This window comes from Raphanus sativus, chromosome 4 (genome assembly GCF_000801105.2).
Source record: "Raphanus sativus cultivar WK10039 chromosome 4, ASM80110v3, whole genome shotgun sequence".
Taxonomy (NCBI): Eukaryota; Viridiplantae; Streptophyta; class Magnoliopsida; order Brassicales; family Brassicaceae; genus Raphanus; species Raphanus sativus.
Genome location: NC_079514.1, coordinates 37852023 through 37872445, shown reverse-complemented (window position 1 = coordinate 37872445; position 20423 = coordinate 37852023). Strand labels below are relative to the sequence as shown.

The 20423-nt window shown below is 37.4% G+C and overlaps 4 protein-coding genes and 1 non-coding gene across 5 annotated transcripts; 2 read left to right on the top strand and 3 right to left on the bottom strand.

Annotated features, from left to right (window-relative positions):
• Positions 1–9534: 9534 nt before the first annotated feature.
• TRNAN-GUU (transfer RNA asparagine (anticodon GUU)) lies at positions 9535–9608 on the bottom strand. Its single transcript has one exon. It is a non-coding gene; the product is annotated as a tRNA-Asn (tRNA).
• A 2620-nt stretch (positions 9609–12228) lies between these two features.
• LOC108851498 (40S ribosomal protein S12-1) lies at positions 12229–13269 on the top strand. Its single transcript, XM_018624934.2, has 4 exons — positions 12229–12358; positions 12445–12742; positions 12829–12894; positions 12985–13269. Exons 1-4 carry the CDS (start codon positions 12351–12353, stop codon positions 13042–13044), a joined length of 432 nt encoding a protein of 143 aa, XP_018480436.1. The 5' UTR covers positions 12229–12350; the 3' UTR covers positions 13045–13269.
• An 863-nt stretch (positions 13270–14132) lies between these two features.
• LOC108852899 (F-box protein DOR-like) lies at positions 14133–15584 on the bottom strand. Its single transcript, XM_018626376.2, has one exon. It carries the CDS (start codon positions 15504–15506, stop codon positions 14295–14297), a length of 1212 nt encoding a protein of 403 aa, XP_018481878.1. The 5' UTR covers positions 15507–15584; the 3' UTR covers positions 14133–14294.
• Positions 15585–16478: 894 nt separating this feature from the next.
• On the bottom strand, positions 16479–17266 carry LOC108852964 (uncharacterized). Its single transcript, XM_018626434.2, has one exon. The coding sequence runs from the start codon at positions 17207–17209 to the stop codon at positions 16607–16609; it is 603 nt and encodes a 200-aa protein (XP_018481936.1). The 5' UTR covers positions 17210–17266; the 3' UTR covers positions 16479–16606.
• Positions 17267–18809: 1543 nt separating this feature from the next.
• Positions 18810–19626, top strand: LOC108852228 (uncharacterized). The gene has a single exon (XM_018625733.2). It carries the CDS (start codon positions 18914–18916, stop codon positions 19514–19516), a length of 603 nt encoding a protein of 200 aa, XP_018481235.1. The 5' UTR covers positions 18810–18913; the 3' UTR covers positions 19517–19626.
• Positions 19627–20423: the final 797 nt, after the last annotated feature.

Genomic DNA, 20423 nt, shown 5'->3' with positions numbered 1-20423 from the left:
TTAGGGTTTAAGGTTAACTATATGGGTTTAGGGTTATAGTATATTGTGTTTAGTGCATATGCTTTTTGTTTGTTTGTTTATCTGGCACTATACTATATGTAAAGTGTAGTATAGTACGCCGAGTGGTATGGGTTAGATTTCTGGAATTAGATTTAGAGTTTGGATTTCGGTATACGGTTTGGGTTTTGGATTGGGTTCATGGTTATGGTTAAGGGTTTACTATTTGGGGTTAGGGTTTAGTAATGGGGACTCGATTTGGGTTAGATCATTAGGCTTTATGTTTGTTTCTTTGTCTGCGTCCATACTATATACCTCATGTAGTATAGCGGAACGTAGTATTAGGGACTACGGGATTGGTTTTAGGTTATATGGCTTTATGTTTGTTGCCTTGTCTGAGTCCATACTATATAATAAATGTAATAGCGCAAAGTGTGGTAACGTTATTGTGTTTCTTTACAGATAGGGTTTATAGTATGCGATTTGGGTATAGGGTTGACTATTTGGGTTTAGGGTTTAGTATTTGGGTTTAGGCTTTACTATATGCTTTAGGGTTTATTATTGGGTTTGGGGTTTAGTATTTGGGTATAGTGCATATGTTTTCATGCTTGTTTGTTTGTCTTTGACTATACTATAGGATGTTTACAGTATAGCATAAAGTATTGTCTGTTTATAGAATTTGGTGTTTTGGTTAGAGATTGGGTTTATAGTATACTGTTTGGGTTTAGGGTTTAGGATTTGGTTTAGTATTTGGGTCTAGGGTTAACTATATGGGTTTAGGGTATAGTATTTGTGTTAGTGCATACGGCTTTTTGTTTGTTTAGCCATTGGGATTTCGGTTTAGCCATGGGATTTGGTTAAGAGATTGGGTAGATAGTATTCGGTTTGGGTTTGGGTTTACGATTTGGGTTTACGGTTTACCATATGTGTGTTAAGGGTAACTATATGGGTTAGTTGCATTTGGCTTTATGCTTTTTGTTAGTTTCGGACTATACTATACGATGGTAATAGTTTATATTAAAGTAAGGTATGGTTATAGAGTTTGGGATTTTGGTTTACATATTGGGTTTTAGTATACGGTTTGGGTTTAGGGTGTAGGAGTTTAGGGTATAGGGTTTAGGGTTTAAGGTTAACTATATGGGTTTAGGGTATAGTATTTGTGTTTAGTGCATATGCTTTTTTGTTTGTTTGTTTATCTGGCACTATACTATATGTAAAGTGTAGTATAGTACGCCTACTGGTATGGGTTTAGATTTCTGGAATTAGATTTAGCGTTTGGATTTCGGTATACGGTTTGGGTTTTGGATTGGTTCATGGTTATGGTTAAGGGTTTACTATTTGGGGTTAGGGTTTAGTAATGGGGACTACGATTTGGGTTTAGATCATTAGGCTTTATGTTTGTTTCTTTGTCTGCGTCCATACTATATACCTCATGTATACCTCGTATTAGGGACTACGGTTTGGGTTTAGTATATGGCTTTATGTTTGTTTCCTTGTCTGAGTCCATACTATATACTAAATGTAGTATAGCGCAAAGTGTGGTAACGTTATTGTGTTTCTTTACAGATAGGGTTTATAGTATGCGATTTGGGTTTAGGATTGACTATTTGGGTTTAGGGTTTAGTATTTGGGTTTACGCTTTACTATATGCTTTAGGGTTTAGTATTGGGTTTGGGGTTTAGTATTTGGGTATAGTGCATATGTTTTCATGCTTGTTTGTTTGTCTTTGACTATACTATAGGATGTTTACAGTATAGCGTAAAGTATTGTCTGTTTATAGAATTTGGTGTTTTGGTTTAGAGATTGGGTTTATAGTATACTGTTTGGGTTTAGGGTTTAGGATTTGGGTTTAGTATTTGCGTTTAGGGTTAACTATATGGGTTTAGGGTATAGTATTTGTGTTTAGTGCATACGGCTTTTTGTTTGTTTGTTTATCATACCCTATAATATATGTATAGCGTAGTATAGTACGAGGAGTGGTATGGGTTTAGAAATCGGCATTTAGATTTAGAGTTCCTATTTCGTTATATGCTTTGGGTTTGGGTTTGGGTTCAGGGTTAGGGTTTAGGGTTTAGTATTTCGGTTTAGGGTTCGGTATTTGGGACTACGATTTGGGTTTCAACATTAGGCTTTATGTTTGTTTCCTTGTCTGGGTCCATACTTTATACTGCATGTAGTATAGGGTTTCTTTAGAGATAGGGTTTATAGTATTATGTTTGGGTTTAGGGTTTACTATTTGGGTTTAGGGTTTAGTATTTGGGTTTAGGCTTCACTATATGCTTTAGGGTTTAGTATTTGGTTAGGGGTTTACTATATGGGTTTAGGGTTTAGTATTTGGGTATACTGCATATGTTTTCATGCTTCTTTGTTTGTCTGTGACTATACTATAGGATGTTTATAGTATAGCGTAACGTATGGTATGTTTATAGAGTTTGGTATTTAGGGTTTAGCCCTTGTCTGAGTCCATACTATATACTGAATGTAGTATAGCCCAAAGTGTGGTCACGTTATTGTGTTTCTTTACAGATAGGGTTTATAGTATGCGGTTTGGGTTTAGGGTTGACTATTTGGGATTAGGGTTTACTTTTTGTATTTAGGCTTTACTATAAGCTTTAGGGTTTACTATAGGGTTTGGGGTTTAAGGTTTAGTATTTCAGTATAGCGCATATGTTTTCATGCTTGTTTGTGTGTCGTTGACTATACTATAGGATGTTTACAGTATAGCATAAAGTCATGTATGTTTATAGAGTTTGGTGTTTTGGTTTAGAGATTGGGTTTATAGTATACGGTTTGGGTTAAGGGTTTAGGATTTGGGTTTAGGATTTGTGTTTAGGGTTAACTATATGGGTTTAGGGTATAGTATTTGTGTTTAGTGCATACGGCTTTTTGTTTGTTTGTTTATCTTACCCTATACTATATGTATAGCGTATTATAGTACGAGGAGTGGTATGGGTTTAGAATTCGGGATTTAGATTTAGAGTTCGTATTTAGGTATATGGTTTGGGTTTGGGTTAGGGTTCAGGGTTAGGGTTTAGGGTTTAGTATTTCGGTTAAGGGTTCGGTATTTGGGACTACGATTTCGGTTTAGATCGTTAGGCTTTATGTTTGTTTCCTTGTCTGTGTCCATACTATATACTGCATGTAGTATAGGGTTTCTTTAGAGATAGGGTTTATAGTATGCTATTTGGGTTTAGTGTTTACTATTTCGGGTAAGGGTTTAGTATTTGGGTTTAGGCTTTACTATATGCTTTAGGGTTTAGTATTGGGTTAGGGGTTTACTATATGGGTTTAGTGTTTAGTATTTGGGTATACTGCATATGTTTTCATTCTTCTTTGTTTATGTAAGACTATACTATAGGATGTTTATAGTATAGCTTAACGTTTGGTATGTTTATAGAGTTTGGTATTTCGGGTTTAGTATTTTGTTTATCTTACACTATACTATATGTATACCGGGGTATAGTACGAGGCCTGGTATGGGTTTAGAATTCCAGATTTAGATTTAGAGTTCGAATTTTGGTATATGGTTTGGGTTTGGGGTTATGGTTAGGGTTTAGGGTTTAGTATTTGGGTTTAGGGTTCTGTATTTTGGACTACGATTTGGGCTTAGATCATTAGGCTTTATGTTTGTTTCCTTGTCTGGATCCATACTATATACTGCATGTAGTATAGCGCACAGTAGTATTTGGGACTACGGTTTCGGTTTAGGTCATATGGCTTTATTTGTGTTTCCTTTTCTTCGTCCATACCATATAATGCGTGTAGTATAGCGTATAGTATGGTGTGGTTATTGTGTTTCTTTAGATATATGGTTTATATTATGCGGTTAGGGTTTAGATTTAGATTTCGCAATTTGGTATACGGTTTGGGTTTCAGTTTGGGTTAAGGGTTTAGGTTTAGGGCTTAGTATTTGGGTTTAGGGTTTCGTAACTGGGACTGTGTCCATACTATATACAGCGTGTAGTATAGCGCAAAGTATGATATGGTTATTGTGTTTCTTTAGAGATAGGGTTTATAGTATGCGGTAAGGGTTTAAAGTTTAGTATTTAGGTTTACGCTTTACAATATGGTTTACGGTTTAGTATTGGGTATGGGATTTACTATATGGGTTAGGGTTTAGTTATTGGGTTTAGTGCTTATGTTTTCATCCTTGTTTGTTTGGCTGTGACTATACTATAGTACGTGTATATTATAGCCTATTGTATTATATGTGTATATAAGTTGGTTTTTTGGTTTACAGATTGGGTTTATAGTATACGGTTTGGGTTTAGGGTATAGGATTTGGGTATATGATTTGGGTTTAGGGTTAACTATATGGGTTTAGGGTATACTATTTGTGTTTTGTGGATATGGCTTTTTGTTTGTTTGTTTATCTGACACTATACTATATGACAAGTGTAGTATAGTACGCCGAGTGGTGAGGGTTTTTAATTTGCTACATCACTCTGGTCCTCCTCTGTTATAAAGGCATACTATATCACAAATCATTTAATGTGTTGTATTAACTTTATCATTTGATACTTGTGCCGTTTTTATCTCCCTACTCGGACTCATATTTTTTTACCATACTATATGAAAGATAGTTTAGTCTTTCCGTATCTATGTCTTCCGTTTGGATAAAGGCAAAAGATTAACGGGAATAAGGGCTTTTCGTTTATCTTACACAAAAGTGGAAGGTTACATTGTGGCGACCATATATACAAACAGCACCGACAACCTATTAACAGATGCTTAAACTACCAACTTATGGAATGCTCTAAAATACTTGTGTATGCTGCAAACAAGTTTGGTATACACTAGTATTTTAGAAGCTTGAAAACACCATAGCTGCTTCCGTAACATCACCCCATCTTCGCAGATGCGTGGAAACCTTATTTCGCCAAGGCAACAAAAACTTCATTCCTGCCCCCCTTCCACAAGCCCCCCCTTATAATAGAGTTTTTTTTATATCGCACCACGGCAGGAGGCTCTGTTATGGCCTTCTTTCCTGCATCGTGTGCATCTCCTGCAACCGTTACGTCCTGCGTGCTGTTCAACAATTGAAAATGTGGAGGTTGTGACAAACAATATTCAGACTGTTTATCAGAATATTATAGTATAGTCAGTTGCTGTGCGAACATAAAGCCAAACATAGAACCTAAGCCTACACAACACACACCACAATCCTTAAAGCTAAAGAAAAGATTAAATATTGAAAGGCTACCGAGACTATGTATTTGTATCTCATAATATGGACATAATAATCTCAGTCAATCATGGCATTTCAGTGGAATGAAACTATACTATATGGTTATGTGAAAAAGTATAGTGAGGTTTAAATATGGAAATCAATACCTTGTCTTCACCTCGCGACAGAATGCGCACCTTTCGTGGCCTCCCCGGTGGTCTCTTCACCGCAGGCGGTAGGAGATCGCCGTGATACTCTCCTCCTACTTCTTTTCCCCCCACAGATGGTATTGGGTAAATCTTTGCCTCATACGCGCTATGCCACGTGTCCGCAAAGTACGCAGCTGCAACCAATGACTCGGTTGGGATGTTGGCTCTTCCAGCTGCAGCCACTGCATGGCGACATGGAATTCGTAACTGCTCATATGCATTGCATGAACATGTTCCAGCTAAGAGGTTGACCAAGAAACACTCTCCAGTTTGTGCCTTCACTTGAAACTCGGTTTCGCTAATACCACATACAGCCAACGCTGTCGATGCCTCAAAGTTGACTTCCACTTGGCGTTGCACCATCGGCGTTAGTGCCCCCTTATGCTCCATAGCTTTTGCACGGCGAAGTGCAAACCAACTCATGATAGTAGTACGTATGTACTCACACATGGAGATGAGGGGGTACTCTCTGGCTTCTTTCAACACTGAATTCCATGATTCTGCAATATTTGAGTCCATTATATTGAACCTTTCTCCTTGAAAATGAGCGCGTGTCCAATGAGTGAAACCTGGACACAGGAATGAAGAGTATTTGTTACTATACTATCGTATTAATATATATAGTATAGTAAACAACAACAACATTTTACCCGCATAACATCAGTAACTATTCAATTAGTATACACAACTACGCGAGTTTAATATATAAGAGGTACTGCATACCTATGTCAACCAAGTACCCTGCACACCCTGGGCTGGCACGTTGAATATCAAGAAACTTCTTATTGAATCCTTCCACAGTATACGCTCTTGCTGCAGCCGACATAAGAGAGGCTAGTCTTTTAGATTTAAAACGGGCCTTGATGTTCCTCCACAAGTGAACTGTGCAAGCCGCATGTGATGCAGAGGGGAACACCTACATAACAATTTCACTAATATTTAGACTATACTATATATATTATTAACATAGACAGTCGACCTGATTTACATTGCTCACCTTGTTTATTGCAGAGTAGATGCTACCGTGGCGGTCAGATATGAAAACCAACTCGTCTGAATTGTCAACAAAGGTTCTAAGCTGCATCATGAACCATTCCCAGGATTCATCGTTCTCACTATCCATCACCGCGTAAGCAAGAGGAAAGATTTGATAATTTCCGTCTTGTGCGCAAGCGGACATTAAACATCCTCCGTACTTCCCTTTCAGACTTGTTCCATCAATGATAATTACTTTTCTCATGTAGCGGTAGCCTTTGATGGATGCCCCAAATGCTATGAAGGCATACTTAAAAAGAACACCTCCATCGTCACTCTCTGTCTTTTCTATGACGCAGAGGGAGCCAGGATTTGTCGTTAATAGCAGGCCCATGTATGCAGGCATCAGTGCGTAGCTTCCGGCCATAGATCCTAACACACTTTCCATAGCAATTTCACGTGCCCTCCAAGATTTCCAGTATGAAACATTGACGTTGTAGTCGTCCAGCATAATCTTTCTTATGGTTTCTGGTGTTGGTCCTCGCTTGATTCCGATGAATCGGGATTGTATGAGCTCCCCAATCACTTGTGTTGTTGCCAACTTGTGGTAGTTCCTCCTCGCATCAACCGAGCAGCAGTGCCTGAAAGTTGCTTGCCTTATCTGAAAATTCCCTGTTCCATCGATCCGTGCAGCGTACACTCTCCAAGGACAGTCTATGGCGACGCAAATTAGAACCATAAAGGCGGGGGTTGAGCGCTTTGTCTTGAAGTGGAACTTCCGGTTAATGGCATGAATTGCAATCTTAATTTTGCAGTCATTCTTTGATTTGAACACCTGTCCCACAAACAGATTGTCCCCTTCATATGGGACAGCTTCTAAAGCTTCAACCAACCCTACAGATGATCACATATTGAACGTCAGTTTACGTTCTATACCATATTTACTTATAGTATAGTCTTTCAAATATCTTACCAATTTCGTCGGTGCTTTCTATAACCGGTGGGGCATCACGTCCAAAGAGCACCGGCTCAGAGCTTTCGTCATTAAGCAGGTCATGCAAAGAGTCTTGGAATCGTGTCCACGTGTATAGGCTACTTGGTTGAGCTGCAACCGGAGTGGTTGTAAGAAGAGGTTGTGCTATGGGCTCAGGTTCTGCTTGGCAAGGTTCCTCCATCTCGATATCTCCCTGTGGTGGCGCGCGGGGATCCTCAAACAAGCGACGACGCACCGTACGACTGCTCTCACCATTTCCCCCGAATACACCTTTGTTTGTTGACATTTGTGGTTGAAGGAGTTTATCAGCAGCTTCCCATTTGTCAGGTTCTGTAGCAATACCTTTTCCTTTCCCTCGATAAGTAGCTTCGTGTGGAGGACTCGCAAGCCGTATCAGCGGGTCGCGTATTACTATTCCATTTCTGTTGTATGGAATAGTCTGTTTAGGCTGCACACCGAAACTTCCACCCACGTCATTCTGGATGGGAGGACATGTCAGAGGTGTTTCGGATATCGCAAACTCGAGCCAGTCTTCCTCAAACCCTTCATCGGATTCACTGTCCTCATCATCTTCGTTTCTCAGCAGGGTTTGATCTGTTACATTCGCATAGTGGGGTCTTCGATGGTTTGTTGGGATACCATCGATCACCTCTGAGATAGTAACACACAAGTTAACTTCCTCGATTTTGCGCCTCATTTGGACAAAAACCTCGACCTCATGATCGTCAGATATGAACTGTGGTGTTGAACCATCCCCATCGTCTATCTCCATCCATGAAGGATATTGGTATGAGAGCTTGAGTGTTACGTTCTTTGCGCGGATGTTCAGGGTTTCCTTCACCAGGTTCACCAAGTCTTCGTATTCCATTAGAGGGTTCACGGTAATGGTATTTCTTTCATCCTCTATCAGAGTATCGAAAATCCATTTTCCGTCTTCCTCTCGGACCCATGTTCCCGTTATCACCGTACAGTCGTCCTGCTCAGTCAGCTGCAACGAAAAGGCAGATGACACTTGTTCATCAGTTTGCTATTCTATTTATCAGGCCTATATAGTCTAGTATAACGATTATAGATTTTCTTGTTAACTGCCGACTTATCTGTTTTAACAGTTTCTCTATCACTTCTATTTTTTCACAAACCACACAACTATAAGTCGGATATGAAGGACCTATCATTAAGAACTTAAATACTTAACCTAACCTATCATATATCCATCCCAACAACAACAATGAACGGTAATAAATAGCTTTAAAGTCGGTACTCCATACCTGATCGTTGTCTCGTAGTGCTTTAACTCTTGAGAAATCGTCATCTTCAGACATCTTTTCTTTCTCTTTACTATTTTCACAGTGAAACAGTATAGATAAGAAGCTATTAAATGGGTCTCGGTTTAATAAAAGCGACACAGTTGTTAAGAGCGGGAATTTGCGATTTTGAATATAATTAGCGTTTGGTTAGGATATTGATTAGACAGACTATACTATCGATAGGTTTGGTACAAGCAATTGAGCACATGTTTTTTTCTCACGTTTGTTGGTCACGCGTACGCGCTTGGAGGGGTTGTTTCGGCAAGCTTCGCCCAAACCTGTCTCTTCAATGGGCCGGTCCTGTAGCATGGTTAGATTCTTGAGTTTCTTGGCCCTTATGAATATACAGCAAATTCCCCCTTATTTATATGTATATAATAATAATGAATTAATAATGTTAAGCAGACTGTACAATAAATACAGCCTTTGACATTTTCTTTAGAGCCTTTGATATATATTGTTGTGTTGTTTTAACAAACTATAAAAACAAAAATTGAATATTAATACACTTGTAATTAACCAAGCTTGAGGGATCATATGAACATTTCTCAAGTTGTGATTTCATTTTCTAATGTACTTACTCAAGGTGTGAAAACGAATTTTTCCAGCGGGAGATTAGTAGGTAAGAGAATGAAACAAAAATATGAGGGGTCGAACACCTTTGATATATCAAATTAGGATAAATTGTATTGGCTGGAGGGACAGTTGTATTGTTTTAACAGACTTTAAGAACCAAAATTGAATATTAAGACACTTGCAATTAACCAAGCTTGAGGGATCATATGAACATTTCTCAAGTTTGGATTTCATTTTCTGATGTATGTACTCAAGGTGTGAAAACAAAAATTTCCAGCAGGAGATTAGTAGGTAAGAGAAATTAAAAAACGCTAGAAGGAGGGGTCGAACCTCCGACCTTGTGGTTAACAGCCACACGCTCTAACCAACTGAGCTATTCCAGCTATTTTGTTAGGTTTTCTATGATTTGTTTCAAATTGATTGCTTTCATCGGGGTATAACCTTGACATGAATCATGGGGGCGTGACTGCTGTCTTACTCGACTGTATGATGTATCAAAATTATATTTTCTAATACTAATTTCATTTTGTAGAGAACTTTTCAATAATCTGATCGTGTGTTAGTATATTACACTGATTTATGAAAATTGTATACTCTCTATTTCACCCAAATTACCTCCCCTTTATGACAATTAGTCCCTAGAGTTTAACAAGAAGAAGTGTATGTATTGAAAACGTATATTTTGATTGTGTACTGAATAACAAGAGTAAACAATCTATTTGTATACTAATATTAACTACCATCTGTTTATTATGAGAAAAAGAAGAGACTAAGGGGGGGTTATTAGTTTAAGAATTCTAAAGGAGTTCTAAAATTTTGGGAATCCATTATTATTGGTTTATAGATTTTAAAAGTCTTATTAAAATTCATTGTTATTGGTTTGAAGATTTTTAAATTCCATTCAAATCCTTTGTTATTCATAAAGTTTAGTTATTATGGATTCTACTAATCTATTAAATTCTATTCTTATTGAAAGGTGGATTCCTTTTATTTTTACTCATAAGACTAGACTTTGAAAATATCATCTATACTCATAAGATTTATGAAATCTGTGTAATAAGAAAAACATACACATATGCATCATATTTTTCTGTATGACCTTTCAGATTTTGTTTTGAAACAAAAGCCACATCAGTAACATCATCGCTGGTTTCACCAAAGTTTTCTTTCACTTGATAATCACCAACAAGGTAAGTACTAGCATCAGTAGTATCACTTAATCCCAATGAATTGCCACCATTGGCAGTTGTACCATCAAAGTTAATCTTTAAATCTTCAAACTGTTCATGCGAGCCATAGCGCATAAACTGGTTTTTTGGATGTGCCTGTCATTTTAAAAAAACATACATAAGTAATATAATTATGATTTTCTACAATATCAAAACTTTTATGTAAAAGAAAAAAATACCTTCAGATATTCTTGCCACACTTCTTCAGAAGCTGTAAACCTTTTTGTTTCAAAATCCCATCCAAATCCAGAGCTATTACGTTGAAGATCAACATAACTATTGTATAGGTTTTTCAAAAACTTTATTCTGCTTTGATAATGCTTGTAGAGCTTCTGACATCCAACTCTTTCATTGAGTACTGGTAGTATTTTGTTTTCTACCGTTGCCTTGTTTATTACACCACTAGAATCACGCCATCCACGTTTAATTGCCTCCACAAGCAATTCAATCAATACTTTTGTTTCATCCTGAGTCCATGAATTATATCTACCTTTTTCGTTATCCTCCATTGTGATCTTATTCAAGAACTAACTATAGTTAGTATAAATAATTAACAATCAAATAAAAACATTCAAACTGAAGACAAAACATAAGCTAGCAAAAATCAAATGATAAAAGTCACGAAAAGAAGTCAAAACAAAGCAATACATACAATAATAATACACAAATCTATGTATATGGTCAACAATGGTGGCTGATGAATATACAAAGACTTAAAAAATAATGGCCAGAAGAAATATACCTGTGTGGAGCTGCACACGAGATGGAAAAGGAGATATGGCCATGGTGTCAATTGATGTTTATATATATGGTTTATATTGAAATTTTATTTTTGGAAAAGTTCTGGAGAAATCATTGTACATTGCCTTATAAAGAGAAATATTTTAAAAAAAAATATATTATGCAAATCCGTATTAATTAATAAAATCTACAGAAATCAATACAAAGTTTGTGATGGAAATTTGTTAACTCTAATTAACTTTCAAAAATCTGTCAACTTTTAAAATCACTAAACTCTTTTCAAATTCTGATTCCAATAACTCCTTCTAAATTACTACCATCTGGATCAAAGAAGAAAACTTGCTTAACTTTGCCATCAGGAAGAGACTTATGGAAACATTTCTCCTAACACTACTTACTCAACCAGGAGAGAAGAACAATGGAATGCTCGGGAGAAATAACTAAACAGTCAATATTGGAACACTTGCAGATCCAACACTAGAAGATCACCAAAACACTTAACAGAGTAAAGCTTTGTGCTCAGAGGAAGAATGATTTGTTGATATCTTTGCATTTCAAATGTAAAACAATATCGGGTTCATATGTTTGGTCTAACGCCAGTCGTAATAATCAATAAAGATTGAAAGTTCTATGTGACTAAAAAATGACTCGTTTTTTGTTTGTTTTATAACTTTCAAAGTACACATTTTTTTTTTTTTTTTTTTTTTTTTAGCAAAAAAAAAAGTACACATTTTAACAAACAGTAGGCGTTCATGAGCTTTTTGTAGAAAGAAGGAAAACAAACAGCTTCTGATTAAAAAATAAAAATTATCAGCTTCGGACAAGAAGTTAGTGGGGGTTCCAAGAAGAAGAAAAAAAGTTATGTTGGAAATCTGATACAATTTTTTTTGCCTTTGAGCTAACTCGAGATTACAATGTTGAAAACAATAATAATCACACATTTCGTGTTCAATAATTGGGAAAGTTTTAACATATCGTAAAAAGCGACATAATTTCCAAAAGGACCCAAAGCCCATATAAGCCCATTAGACTGGCCCAAGTTCGCAATCAGAGATCGTAAACCCTAATATTACAAACTTCTTCATCACTCAAATTTCACTTCACCTTACAGTCGTACTCGTTGTAGCCTCCTCTCTCCATCTCCAAGAGTCAAACATGTCTGGGTAAGCTTCTCATGCGATCTAGCTAATCATTCAACACTGAAGTTCACTGTTTGTAGATTCGATGTTTATATCATATGTGATTCCAGTGATGAAGCTGCTCCCGCCGTTGTTCCCCCCGTTGCTGAGCCCTCTGCGATACCAGAGGACATGGATCTCTTGACCGCATTGGAGCTGACGCTAAGGAAGGCACGTGCTCACGGTGGTGTGGTCCGTGGTCTCCATGAGTGCGCTAAGCTAATTGAGAAGCGGTCTGCTCAGCTCTGTGTCTTGGCTGAAGACTGCAACCAGCCTGATTACGTGAAGCTTGTTAAAGCTCTCTGCGCTGATCACAGCATCAACTTGCTTACGGTTCCTAGTGCTAAGACTCTCGGTGAATGGGCTGGTGTAAGTTTTTTGTCTCTTTTTTTTAATTGGTTTGGTCTGGTTTTACTCAATTTGTAATAATGTTGAATTTGGTTTTGTTTTTATAGCTTTGCAAGATTGATTCAGAGGGTAATGCGAGGAAGGTTGTTGGATGCTCGTGCCTTGTTGTCAAGGTAGAGAGTCTTTTCTTCTTTTTTTAATGTCTATCGATGTGATTGGTGATTTAATTGTTATGATATGTTGTGTTGTTTAATGTTTTACAGGACTATGGTGAAGATACTACTGCACTCAACATTGTCAAGAAGCATATTGAATCTAACTAAGTCAGCAAATTTATATTTTCTGATGTTTTTCTTGTGGCTACTTTTTCCTCTTTTTGGTTGTTTTTGTTATATTTGATACATTGCTTTTTAGTGGAAAAAAGGTCTTGAGAATTGTTTGGAGCATGAAGTTTTGATGTTTTGTATACAACTCTTAAATCAGTTTTATCACTCGATGGTACCCTTCTCAACAACGAGGCCGTTGAATATAAGTTTCGATTGATACAAGTCTTATTGTTTTTGTATTTGACTTCTTATTAGAGTCTCATATGCTAGGAGGTAACATCTTTGTCGATGTTGTTAGAATGGTGGTTTATTCATTCAGTGTTTTCACCAATTGTTGAAAACATCAATGTCTCCATCTATGGTTTGGTTTATTAGAGAATCTGGTGGCTCATTTAAATCTAGTGTGATACCTTTGAATCAGTTGGTTTTTGTTGTGTTTGCACTTTGCACTAAGAAAACGTTTTTTTTTTTTTCGGTGCTGTTCGTTCCCTATTCCTTTGTCTAGCACTTTGGTTAACAAAAGAGAAAAGTTAAAGTTTTGTGCCTCATTTTCATATAGTAGTCTTCCATCCATATATTCTTCTCAAATGAAAAAACTTCTACATAACCAGGGGGTCAAAGTGGTGGTAATACAATCTATCCACAACATCCTTCCAAAGTGGTGGTAATACGTAAACATGCTTGGATTCCACCCATGTTTTGCAGCATCTCCAAGAACCCACAGCTCAAATCTTTTACATGATCGACTAACATACTAGGAATCTTCTGGCGACATAAGAAAACCTATCTGCCAATGTAATTGTTGGATGAGCTCTATTGAAACAAACTACTATAGATTCCACCGAACTTCTCAGTCCTCAAATCAAAACAAACTACCATAGATTCCACCGAATACCTGCATTCCATAGCTATATGGTACAAAACGCCACTGATGCATAATCCACTTACCATAAGAATAATAATGTGGTATGCAACATTCCAAGTGAGATCTTAAACAAAATAATAACATTCTGCTCATTTCATGGATCTAGAAAGTAGAAACTCTTACTCTCTCTCTATCATAACATTGAAAGATCACATTCTAAACTTTTCTGTTTTGGATTAGTATATACATTCGTAAAGAGTCTGTACCAAGAACATTACCTATATCATCCACAACAGGTGGGCTTTTTCAAACTAAGATGCTAGAAAAAAAAACGAAACACACACAAATGAAAACTACACTCGTCTCTCACTTATAAAATTGCTTAAAGAAACTTCACATTCTCAACATAGTTGACATAGGTGTCGAAACTCTTACCCTGAAACGCTTCCAGTCCTTGGATTCCAACTTGTGTGATGGTCTTTCTTTCCACGTTGAAGTAGATGACATAGTAAGGTACTCTTTGGTAACGCGGGGACAAGACGATCTCATTGGTACCAACCATTCCAGCAATGCACATGGTCATCTCTGCAACCACAACCTCCCCCCAGGAAGGTGGTAACACGTATACATGATTGGACCACTCGTCTTTTGCAGCGTCAACCAGAACCCACAGCTCAAGACTTGAAGTTGCTCGAGTAACATTATCATGAGAATCTCCAGACATAAGCAAACCTAGTTTCCCATCGTAGTTTACCAGAGTTGTTGAACCAGGCATTGCTTTACCGAACTTGACAGAGCTGAACTTCTCAGACCTCAGATCAAAACAAACTACCATAGCATTCTCATAAGATCCGACTGCTCTAGCTGCGTAGTAGAGAACACCGCTGATGCATATCCACTTACAAGAATGCACATGTGGTATGCAACACTCGACCAACCTCCATGTCAGTTTCTCTGTTCCTAATGTCAGAACCTGGTGCTCCATTGAGTTCCACTCATCACTCACAAACGACTTAGTCATCGACAACACCTTGAACTCTTTCTTCATGGGCTCATATCCAAGATAGCTTTTCACTCCATACCTCTTTTTCGAGATCAACCTAGGCGTGGTCAAGGACTGTCCCGTGCTGGGGTTACATATCACCGGAACACGCACTGGCTTTTTCAGCCCCTTAAAGAACAGGTCAGGTTCATAACAGAAGAAGCCGTTGGTACAACCGTAGAATCCATTGGAACGTGGGAAACACGCAAGAGGGTTTGAGGCTACAACGTGCGAGTTCTCTTCGGGATTTTCGGGCTGAGGGGACGAGATGAAGATAAACTCTCCGTGATCTTCGCATGCGAAAAGGAGCCGAGGGCGAGCGCAAGATCTGGTCAAGAAGGAGTCTGTGAAGTATTGGCTGCGAAGCATGGAGGAGAAGAGCTTGGATGCGCAGCGAAATCTCGATATCGACTTCGGCGGCAGCCTCGAGAATATCTCCATAGCGAGGTCTTCAGGTAGCGGCAGTGAGTTGCGTTGTTGACGTCTGGTCATCGATCTTGTAACGCCTCGATAAGTGGTTGGAGCACCACCCTTCGAGCGCGGTGGTTGCATGGCGGAGACACTTGCGTGGAGTTCGTTATCCACGTTCTTGGAAAGACTTGAGTTCGTATCGAACTCTTTGTGTTTGTGTTGGTTAAGAGTCTTTTTTTTTATCTTTAGAATGCCTTATCTCAAAATGAGTCTTTTTTTTTCTTTTATTATAAAGAAAGAAAATCAAGAATTATACATATTATGCATGATAAAACCTAACTCTTCGTGTTTTAAATCTTTTATAACTTGTTTTGACTTCTGTTAATAATATAACAAAAACTATAACACTTAAGTCTCTCTAAATGGTTCCTGCAGTATCAAAATGTGTTTGGATTTTGCAGCTAGACGTTTACATTATTCATGTTTCCCAAATCTTTGTTCTCAGGCTCTGGTGACTTAACTTTTAGTATTCACTTCCAGTTTTTTTTTTAAAGAACTTTAAATACAGTTTGGAGTTTTCATTTCTGCCATGCACCAGACCAGTTAGAGCACAATCTCCGTAGAAACAGCTTTGAATTCCTGAAGTAAATGCATATTTTGTTTATTGAACCACGGTTTCAAAACCATTTTTACTTATTGTCAAGGCAAAAATCATATAGCTAATGGTGTCTCAAGATACAGTCAAAATAGCAGACTGTTAACTAAAAAAAAGCACAGAGGTCTAACAAAGAATACAACAAACAACTAAATAGACTCGTTTCCTGATTGATGACAGAACTGGCAAAAAGAACAGAGACGTAGCAGAAACAGACACAGATACAAAGGCTGAGTTACCCTGTGGAGACTTTCTTTGTGGGATTATAAACGCTGTACTCGCCAAAGTCTATTCGTCCACTGTCAACAATACAAACCAAATTCTTGTTAAAAAAAAAAACTCTTGCTCTCAAGTTAACCCTTCAAATTTTTATTTTCCTTGTTAGTTGTTTTAACTTCTTAAAAGTAAACTTAATTTCGTATGAGATGTTGAATCCTTGTTTTCGATTTTTAAAGTGAACACGGAAGATACGAAGACACTCTCAAATTATATAATTTTTTTTGATAAAACAGTACATCTATAAGGTTATAACATCATTAAAAAATAATTGAACATCATATGAAATAATACATGTGTTTGATCAAAATCAGAGCAGAGAATCAGAAGGCAACAAACTAAACATGACCATATCTCTTAGGTTTCCTTTAAGACACATGAACTTCCTCATCACACCTTCTCTCACAAACCCAACTTTTTCAAGAACCTTTTGCGATCCGACGTTATCTACATCGACAAGAGCCTCAAGCCTCTTCATCTCCGGTTTCTCCTTGAATATCTCCGCCGCCACAAGCCTCACCGCCTCCGTCGCTATCCCTTTCCCCCAATACTTGCTTCCGATAACGTAACCGATCTCTCCTCTGATACTATCGACGGGTGTGACCGTTATCGAGCCGATGGCGCGGTCATCATCTAAGCAGATAGCTCGGAGCCAAGGGTGTGGCAAAACGAAGTTGTTTATGCAAGCTATGCCGGCTTCTCGGCTCGTGTAAGGTTCCCACGTGCAAAAGCGTGTGACGTTTATGTCAGATTCCCAGACCATGAAGTCGTCTATGTCGGAGAGAGTCATTGGTCGGAGATGGATTTTCTCGGACGGTGAGGAGCTCACGGCTTTGAGAGAGCATGAGTCAATCTCCATCTTGGGTGATGATTCTTTTGAGTTTTCTTGGACGTTTGTTTCCTTTGGATGCATTGAAGCTTGTTTTCTTCAAAGATTCCTAAGGCAATATGATAATTGGTTTTATACATATCGCGATTTAAATAAACAGAAACTTTGTAACAAAATAGAAAATATAAAAAGGAAAGAAAAGTAGAACTTTTATGGATGCCCATAACGTGACATGGCATGGAATGTTTGGGCGTTTTTCCAATTAGATAATTTATTGTTTTCCTAATTATTTTCTCTAGTTAGTGTAAGATTTTTTTTTCTTTTTTTTTGCAGTTAAATTTTTGGTTCAACAAACAGAGTTTATAACATTTTTTTTTAGAAAAAAACATATCAATAGAAGAGTAGAAAAACAAACGAGGCACCACAATGGGACCTTTTACTCTCTTTTCAACAAAGTGTAGACCAGGGAAGAGGGGATAAACAAACAAAAACGTCTCTAAGATGGAAACTTGCTGAAAGAAACCCAACAAGTTCAAAGGTATCACACTTGTGATCGATGAGCCACCAGATTCTAATTAACCAAACTATAGATGGAGACTTTGAGGTTTTCGAGAATTGGCGAAAGCACTGAAAAATCAAATCACCATCCTATTTACATCGCCAAAGCTGTTAAATCTTTTTAGACGCGGCTCGCGAGGTATATTGAAGAAATTAATTTCAATTCATCCATCTAGTACGTAACTAGCATGATGTCAATTTAATCAATACAGGAACGCAAAAAAAACCTTATCTTATGGATCTTGAGACTCCCAAGTAATAGAGTTTAGAGGACAAATGTTTAGGAGTTAAGTATGTTTAAGAGGGCTAAAGAATCCGGTAATCCGGTAATTCTTGAGTTTTGTTTTGAACATGTTTTAATGTCAGACTCTTATCATTCTCCTGACCCAATTCACGCATCAAGAATTTTGAACAATGAAACTCAGTTTTATCAAACTCGTAAGGTATCTGTTTGAAACGTTTACAGTAACGTTGTGGTTGAATATAAGTCTGGCACTTGGGAGTTTCAAGATCCATAAGATAAGGTTTCATTTGCGTTCCTGTATTGATTAAACCGACATCATGCTAGTGCGTATTAGATGGATGAATTAAATGTCCTCAATACATACCTCGCGTCTCAAAAGATTTAACAGCTTTGGCGATGTAAATAGGATGGTGGTTTGATTAATTAGAATCTGGTGGCTCATTGATCACAAGTGTGATACCTTTTAACTTGTTGGGTTTCTTTCAGCAAGTTTCCATCTTAGAGACGTTTTTGTTTGTTTATCCTCTCTTCCTTTGTCTACACTTTGTTGAAAAGAGTGTTAAAGGTCAGTGTCGTGCCTCGTTTGTTTTTCTACTCTTCTATTGATATGTTTTTTCTCAAAAAAGAATGTTATAAACTCTATTTGTTGAATCAAAAATTTAACTGCAAAAAAAGGAGAAAAAATCTTACACTAACTAGAGAAAATCATTAGGAAAACAATACATCATCTAATTGGAAAAACGACCAAACATTCTATGCCATGTCACGTTATGGCATCCCATATGAGAGGCAGCTCCATAAAAGAAGTTGACCAACTAGTCCTTATTAGTTGTTGCGTATTTGACCGGTAGAAGCAACAAAGGAACGTTCTGCTTTTCTTTTTTAATATTTTCTATTTCTGTTACAAGTTTCTGTTTATTTAAACCGCGATATGTGTAGAATCAAGTATCAAATTGCCTAAGCAGTCTTTTAAAATACAAGCTCCAATGCCTTCAACGGAAACAAACGTCCAAGAAAACTCAAAACAATCATCACCCGAGATGGAGATCGACTCATGCTCTCTCAAAGCCGTGAGTTCCTCACCGTCCGAGAAAATCCATCTCCGACCAATGACTCTCTCCGACATAGACGACTTCATGGTCTGGGCAACTGACATAAACGTCACACGCTTTTGCACGTGGGAGCCTTACACGAGCCGAGAAGCCGGCATAGCTTTCATAAACAACTTCGTTTTGCCACACCCTTGGCTCCGAGCTATCTGCTTAGATGATGACCGCGCCATCGGCTCGATCTCGGTCACGCCCGTAGATAATATCAGAGGAGAGATCGGTTATGTTATCGGAAGCAGGTATTGGGGGAAAGGGATAGCGACGGAGGCGGTGAGGCTTGTGGCGGCGGAGATATTCAAGGAGAAACCGGAGATGGAGAGGCTTGAGGCTCTTGTCGATGTAGATAACGTCGGGTCTCAAAAGGTTCTTGAAAAAGTTGGGTTTGTGAGAGAAGGTGTGATGAGGAAGTTCATGTGTCTTAAAGGAAACGTAAGAGATATGGTCATGTTTAGTTTGTTGCCTTCTGATTCTCTGCTCTGATTTTGATCAAACACATGTATTATTTCATATGATGCTCAATTTTTAATGATGTTATAACCTTATAGATGTACTGTTTTACAAAAAATATTTATATAATTTGAGATTAAGTACGTGCCTTCGTATCTACCGTGTTCACTTTAAAAATTGAAAACAAGGATTCAACATCTCAGTGTCACAAAAAAAAAAAAAGGATTCAACATCTCATATATAGGAATATAAGTTTACTTTAAGAAGTTAAAACAATTAAAAGGAAAACAAGAAATACAGTATAATGACAAATATACTGTTGTGAGATGTTACAAGAGAAAACTAATATCTAGCAACGATTAGATGAATGGAAATCTGTAAAACAAGGTAATAAAAGGTTGTAGAAGTCAAAAAATATTTTTAACAAGAATAAGATCAAGTAAGTTCTGTTGACATTGGGTGAATTCTACAAGTTGTCTTAGCCTTGTTATTAAAAAAAACATATGAAGTCTTAGGACATGTTTAGTTGGGGGTATTCATTTTAATATGTATCTAACTCTAAATTTATATAAATATATTAAATTTATGTGGATATCTATAAGTATGTATAGTCTGGTATTAGTATATATATTATAATTTATTACATGATACGACCTAAAGATCATACTTTCAGGCTTCAGCCTTGTTACAAAAAAAAAATCATGTTGGCAATTAGCCTTGTTACGTAAAGAAAACATGTTGAGTCTTGCGTTGACTCAACAATCAACATAACATATTCGTAGCCCATAACTAAAAATAGTAGCAAGTTGACAAAAAAAAACTAATAGTAGCAAATCATTTACTGAGACCCCTTGTAAAAAAGTTAAATTCTCTTTGGAAAAGGGACCCCACAATTTCGTCACCTGGTCTCTTCGGGATCCCAGTGGAAGCAACACGTTAA

Bases quoted from the DNA above. Each gene is read 5' to 3' on its own strand.
- LOC108852228 (XM_018625733.2), top strand. From the start codon at position 18,914: ATGCCTTCAACGGAAACAAACGTCCAAGAAAACTCAAAACAATCATCA.
- LOC108852899 (XM_018626376.2), bottom strand. From the start codon at position 15,506: ATGCAACCACCGCGCTCGAAGGGTGGTGCTCCAACCACTTATCGAGGC.
- LOC108851498 (XM_018624934.2), top strand. The intron at 12,743-12,828 runs GTAAGTTTTTTG...TTGTTTTTATAG, and splicing joins CTCTCGGTGAATGGGCTGGT to CTTTGCAAGATTGATTCAGA. The intron at 12,895-12,984 runs GTAGAGAGTCTT...AATGTTTTACAG, and splicing joins GCTCGTGCCTTGTTGTCAAG to GACTATGGTGAAGATACTAC.
- LOC108852964 (XM_018626434.2), bottom strand. From the start codon at position 17,209: ATGCATCCAAAGGAAACAAACGTCCAAGAAAACTCAAAAGAATCATCA.